The following is a 7,341-nucleotide window of genomic DNA, read 5'->3' as shown; positions in this document are numbered from 1 at the left end:
GAACAGGTCTACAGTAGGCACAATCTTAGCTATGAAAGATATATCAAGAAGTCTCAAGCTGCTAATGGAGTAATGAAAATCACATCTGAGAAATAAAGAGCATTTTAGAGCTCATAATGGAACCTGAAACTGATCTGACGACAGAAGAACTCCAGGGATGTCAGAACAATGATCATCCAAGTGGCATCCAAACCAGACTAAGGTTAATGAGGTTGGGGATCTCTACAATTACAATATTATTAATTACTTCTGAAAAATCCTGAAGAAAAGAGAAAAGCAATTGACATTGGACAGATTCTTTAACCCCCACAAACGGGAAAAACATGACTAATAAAAATGCAACACTGCATATATATGTATTTTTACTACTACACATAAAAAAAACGTAGAAAAAAAGCATATATTTTTTATTTTTTGGAGTCTCCAGAATGAATTAATCAAATTCCTATAAAAACCTATGGTAAATTGATAATCAGTTAACGAACAATTCTGATAATGAACAAAGTCTTGGAACGGATTATGTTCATTAACCAATCACCCAGTGTATTGTTAAATAACTTCAATATGGTGCATGCTATGTAGTGTTTTTTCACAACTTTAAAAAAAAAAGTTTTATTTATTTTGGTATTTGAAAAAAAAAAAATACCAAAACAAATAAAATCACTGCTTGGCATGAAAAATTTTGAGGGCTGATTTCACTCCCTAAAAATGTTTTTCTGCCAATAAGAAAAAATGTTTATTAGTATCTGATATTCTACAGCATATATTCAAAATTGGAGGACGACACTTGGATAGCATTCCTTGTAATAAAATAAAGAATTCACATGATTTAATTATTTGAAACTAATGTATTATACTGAAATTGAATTGAAAAACAAAGTTAACTTACTAAAGTAGGATTGATGAACCTTGGTAATCTTTGCCTCACAATAATATCTTCACCCATTTCTGCAGCTCTAAAAAATTTAAATAATTTATGTCAGAATCTGATTCATAATAAATAAAATATTAAAATTCTTAGTAATATGGTCATTACAAAAATCAAAAAACAATAAGAATAAGAATTTATTTTAGATGTGCAAGTCTTGCAGCATTGTGGAAAATATAAAAGATTTTATAAATTATTCTTAATTGAGACAAAAGAAAACATTGGCAAAAATTATTTGGGCAACCAGGTATATATAACAAAATATTTTTTAGTTCCTATTTTGAGAAGTGGTCAGTATAAACTATTTTACTAATGAATGTGCAGAATAATGTTAGAAATAAAATCTGACATAAATTTTGTCACAGTTAAAATTAAATTATGAACCCTTATCTTTCATATTAATTTCATCAAAAATCATAAGATGTGTTGAATGTCATTACTATATTTTTGTACAGATTAAAATAAATTATCTGATCAGCAAATTCTGGATTATGTAATGTAGAGTGGTAAAAAAATGACCTTCCCTGATTTTTACATTTTTGGACTTGGGACTTAGAAATATTGAGAAATGCAAAAAAATTTTGAGCTTTTTTTTTACAGTGTGTGGGGGCATGATTTTGTTCATCCATTTTAAGCTTAATAATTCCTGTGCTTGTAAATTTCCAAAATTTTGTAGGGACATTTGTTTATTAGGGGATTGATGCTATTAACTTTTGGTGGTTAAAGGTCAAGAGGGTGGGAAGACAGAGTGATCATTTGTCATATATTAATTAAATTAAAGTGGGGTTGGACTTAATGAAGATTTTACTCATTAACATTTGCAAATTTTTTAAAATAAAACTCAGCATAATTTTTTCAGGGTATAGATTTTTGCCATTTTATAATAATTAATAATAATTTTTAAAATAGAATCTCATAACAGATGGTGGCTTACATATTTTTAAATTTTCTCCTGAAAAGTTACACAACTTGTTGTTGGATTTATTTTAAGTTTTTGTATTAATTCCAATAAGTGACTATAGACTATAAAATTTCTAACAGTTTACTGGTTTTAATAAAAAGATTTAAATTCAATATTGCTCTGAAGATTACTTTATAAATTTTTATATAAAATTAATTAAATTATAAATTATTGAAGTTTTTCAATAGAACAGAGAATATAAATTAAGGAGAAAGCAAAAGAAGACAGTTGTGGATTATAACTGTCAATAAAAAAAAAAAAAATAGTTCTGCTACAGAAACTAAAATTTAATTTACCTTTTTATGCCATCAAAAGCCATGCTAACCATATCTATTACACCTCCAGCAGGTTTGGTTATTAATCCCATTATTCCTTTCCCAATTCCTTTAAAAAAACCTTCTACACCTTCTTGTTGTGCCCCTAAATCATTATATAAATGAAAACTATTTTTAAAATACAATATTAATTACAAAATATATTTAAATAGTACAAGTAAATAATTTTTTAAAATAATGCATAATTAATATATTTAAATTTTTAGTTTTGAGTGTATGTTAACAATTACTCTGTTTGTTAATATGACATGTTAATTGTTATCTATCCAGAGTAATAATCAATATAATTACTAAATAAATAGATATTATTCATGTTTTTATTAATTAAATAATTTTGAACTGTTCAAATTTAAAAATTTTAATCTTATATATGAGAACATTCCATTTCATTTTTTAAATGTGTGCATAGTATTCATTTTGCAGTATGTATCATACATACTGTAAGTCATGAATGATAAAGTTCTAGAACATCTGAAAATGTAAATAAGATGTTGTCCTAGAATTTCATCATTCATGGCATTGGAATTAAAGATGATAATGCCTTGAAAAATATTTCAAATTGAAATCTGGTGTCTTTTTGATTTTGTTAAACTAACTTGCCAAGAATACTAATTGTTATGCAATGTCCATAAGATTTAAGATTTAAAATTAAAACAAAATTATTATTATTACTTAAAAAGAGTAAATAATCATACCAGTAACACCTCTTCCTGAAACACATTAGGATCCCAGGAAGCAGAGAAAGAGAGAAAAAAGAAGCAAGTAATGCATGTAAAGGAAAGATTAAAAGATTTAAACATTAATTACAAAATGAAAGAGAAGCTATTGATATAAAATACTTTATAGAAATTTCAATTGGTTTAATAACTAATTACAATATATATAAAGAAAAATTTTTCAGCAACTGTGATAGAAGAGTTTTTATATTTAAAATGCTAAATGCATTGCATTCAAAAATAACAAAAATATCTAATAATTTAATTGTAATAATATATTTTACAAACGTTTTAAATTACTATGATTAAAATTTATAAGTTAACGAATATCACTTTTTGAAACAGAATCATGTTAAACTGTTGTTAATGTCAGAGAAAGACATAAAATGAAAATTCTGTCACTTAAAAACTTATAATAATAAGTAACATTTAAATTAATGTTCTTATCTTAGTATGCTATTACATGTACTGTACACTAGTTTTCTCATTAAATATACAGCGTATGTATATATATATATATGGGCCTATAATGACAAAACTAGCATTACTGAATAAATTAAAAATCTGAAAACAATGTTTCTTGTATTTATGTAGTGTTTTTTCACAACTTTAAAAAAAAAAGTTTTATTTATTTTGGTATTTGAAAAAAAAAAATACCAAAACAAATAAAATCACTGCTTGGCATGAAAAATTTTGAGGGCTGATTTCACTCCCTAAAAATGTTTTTCTGCCAATAAGAAAAAATGTTTATTAGTATCTGATATTCTACAGCATATATTCAAAATTGGAGGACGACACTTGGATAGCATTCCTTGTAATAAAATAAAGAATTCACATGATTTAATTATTTGAAACTAATGTATTATACTGAAATTGAATTGAAAAACAAAGTTAACTTACTAAAGTAGGATTGATGAACCTTGGTAATCTTTGCCTCACAATAATATCTTCACCCATTTCTGCAGCTCTAAAAAATTTAAATAATTTATGTCAGAATCTGATTCATAATAAATAAAATATTAAAATTCTTAGTAATATGGTCATTACAAAAATCAAAAAACAATAAGAATAAGAATTTATTTTAGATGTGCAAGTCTTGCAGCATTGTGGAAAATATAAAAGATTTTATAAATTATTCTTAATTGAGACAAAAGAAAACATTGGCAAAAATTATTTGGGCAACCAGGTATATATAACAAAATATTTTTTAGTTCCTATTTTGAGAAGTGGTCAGTATAAACTATTTTACTAATGAATGTGCAGAATAATGTTAGAAATAAAATCTGACATAAATTTTGTCACAGTTAAAATTAAATTATGAACCCTTATCTTTCATATTAATTTCATCAAAAATCATAAGATGTGTTGAATGTCATTACTATATTTTTGTACAGATTAAAATAAATTATCTGATCAGCAAATTCTGGATTATGTAATGTAGAGTGGTAAAAAAATGACCTTCCCTGATTTTTACATTTTTGGACTTGGGACTTAGAAATATTGAGAAATGCAAAAAAATTTTGAGCTTTTTTTTTACAGTGTGTGGGGGCATGATTTTGTTCATCCATTTTAAGCTTAATAATTCCTGTGCTTGTAAATTTCCAAAATTTTGTAGGGACATTTGTTTATTAGGGGATTGATGCTATTAACTTTTGGTGGTTAAAGGTCAAGAGGGTGGGAAGACAGAGTGATCATTTGTCATATATTAATTAAATTAAAGTGGGGTTGGACTTAATGAAGATTTTACTCATTAACATTTGCAAATTTTTTAAAATAAAACTCAGCATAATTTTTTCAGGGTATAGATTTTTGCCATTTTATAATAATTAATAATAATTTTTAAAATAGAATCTCATAACAGATGGTGGCTTACATATTTTTAAATTTTCTCCTGAAAAGTTACACAACTTGTTGTTGGATTTATTTTAAGTTTTTGTATTAATTCCAAGAAGTGACTATAGACTATAAAATTTCTAACAGTTTACTGGTTTTAATAAAAAGATTTAAATTCAATATTGCTCTGAAGATTACTTTATAAATTTTTATATAAAATTAATTAAATTATAAATTATTGAAGTTTTTCAATAGAACAGAGAATATAAATTAAGGAGAAAGCAAAAGAAGACAGTTGTGGATTATAACTGTCAATAAAAAAAAAAAAAATAGTTCTGCTACAGAAACTAAAATTTAATTTACCTTTTTATGCCATCAAAAGCCATGCTAACCATATCTATTACACCTCCAGCAGGTTTGGTTATTAATCCCATTATTCCTTTCCCAATTCCTTTAAAAAAACCTTCTACACCTTCTTGTTGTGCCCCTAAATCATTATATAAATGAAAACTATTTTTAAAATACAATATTAATTACAAAATATATTTAAATAGTACAAGTAAATAATTTTTTAAAATAATGCATAATTAATATATTTAAATTTTTAGTTTTGAGTGTATGTTAACAATTACTCTGTTTGTTAATATGACATGTTAATTGTTATCTATCCAGAGTAATAATCAATATAATTACTAAATAAATAGATATTATTCATGTTTTTATTAATTAAATAATTTTGAACTGTTCAAATTTAAAAATTTTAATCTTATATATGAGAACATTCCATTTCATTTTTTAAATGTGTGCATAGTATTCATTTTGCAGTATGTATCATACATACTGTAAGTCATGAATGATAAAGTTCTAGAACATCTGAAAATGTAAATAAGATGTTGTCCTAGAATTTCATCATTCATGGCATTGGAATTAAAGATGATAATGCCTTGAAAAATATTTCAAATTGAAATCTGGTGTCTTTTTGATTTTGTTAAACTAACTTGCCAAGAATACTAATTGTTATGCAATGTCCATAAGATTTAAGATTTAAAATTAAAACAAAATTATTATTATTACTTAAAAAGAGTAAATAATCATACCAGTAACACCTCTTCCTGAAACACATTAGGATCCCAGGAAGCAGAGAAAGAGAGAAAAAAGAAGCAAGTAATGCATGTAAAGGAAAGATTAAAAGATTTAAACATTAATTACAAAATGAAAGAGAAGCTATTGATATAAAATACTTTATAGAAATTTCAATTGGTTTAATAACTAATTACAATATATATAAAGAAAAATTTTTCAGCAACTGTGATAGAAGAGTTTTTATATTTAAAATGCTAAATGCATTGCATTCAAAAATAACAAAAATATCTAATAATTTAATTGTAATAATATATTTTACAAACGTTTTAAATTACTATGATTAAAATTTATAAGTTAACGAATATCACTTTTTGAAACAGAATCATGTTAAACTGTTGTTAATGTCAGAGAAAGACATAAAATGAAAATTCTGTCACTTAAAAACTTATAATAATAAGTAACATTTAAATTAATGTTCTTATCTTAGTATGCTATTACATGTACTGTACACTAGTTTTCTCATTAAATATACAGCGTATGTATATATATATATATGGGCCTATAATGACAAAACTAGCATTACTGAATAAATTAAAAATCTGAAAACAATGTTTCTTGTATTTACAATTTAACAAGAAACTTGAAATGAAAACCATTATTGTATAAAATTTTTTGAAGAATTTAAAATCAAAGTATATTGTTAATCTAATTAATCTTTTATATAAAATGTTTACATTTAAAACTTTCTATATGTCAAAATTATTGTTTTATACTAAACATAATTAATTGGACTATTTTTTTGTTACAATTAATAAAATGTAAACATCCCAAAGCCTGATGTATTAATACTAAACCAAATGATTGCCATAATTAATCAGGCTATTTTTTATTACAATTATTGTTTTATTTGTTATTTCTTCAATGGAACACTAGCTTTTTACACATTATATAAGTATAATCATATTATTCAAAATAAATCTGCTTAGAAAATGTGAATTAATTCATTTTTTTATTAGGGAATGTTAAAAATACTAATAAAACTATCACTATAAAAACTCCAGCAAAGCAAATTTATTTATATGAAAATGTTTTTGACCGTATTTAAAGGTTTTCAGGTAATTCTAAATAAAACATCAAATTAAAAACTCGCTTTTATGTAAAGTTTTAAATTGGAGTTCTAAGGATGACAACAATACAGTAGAGCATCGATTATCCGAAAGTCAATTATCCGAAAGAATTCCAGTCGGCAAATTTAAATTTTCACCAGTGCTGTGGCGCTGCAATCTTTGGCTATGTCTTGGGCTACTCAAATATTTTATGTTTTTGATACTAAATTAACTTCTGAAGTATAATTTTTTATTGTTTTTATATTTTTCAATATATTTATTTTGTTTGTACAAAATAAAAAAATAATTTTTAACGATACAATAGTCTTCGTTAGGCTTAACATCGACGAAAATTCAACGCGAAGCGACACGCAACGGA

At 24.7% G+C, this 7,341-nt stretch overlaps 1 protein-coding gene across 1 annotated transcript in view; it reads right to left on the bottom strand.

The window, feature by feature from the left end:
• Window positions 1–7,341, bottom strand: part of LOC111641818 (vacuolar protein sorting-associated protein 13C-like) — a 163,493-nt gene that overhangs the window by 10,387 nt on the left and 145,765 nt on the right. Inside the window, exons 25-26 of the mRNA XM_023388051.1 lie at window positions 5,137–5,260; window positions 3,841–3,907 (exon numbers count right to left, since the gene is read on the bottom strand). Coding sequence (XP_023243819.1) covers window positions 3,841–3,907; window positions 5,137–5,260 — 191 coding nt within the window. The remainder of the gene's footprint in view (window positions 1–3,840; window positions 3,908–5,136; window positions 5,261–7,341) is intronic.

Source organism: Centruroides sculpturatus, unplaced genomic scaffold, assembly GCF_000671375.1.
Source record: "Centruroides sculpturatus isolate CEXI.00-Female unplaced genomic scaffold, Cexi_2.0 scaffold1473, whole genome shotgun sequence".
NCBI classification, from domain to species: Eukaryota; Metazoa; Arthropoda; class Arachnida; order Scorpiones; family Buthidae; genus Centruroides; species Centruroides sculpturatus.
Note: the sequence above shows the minus strand (reverse complement) of the source record. Positions and strands in the feature narration are given on the sequence as shown.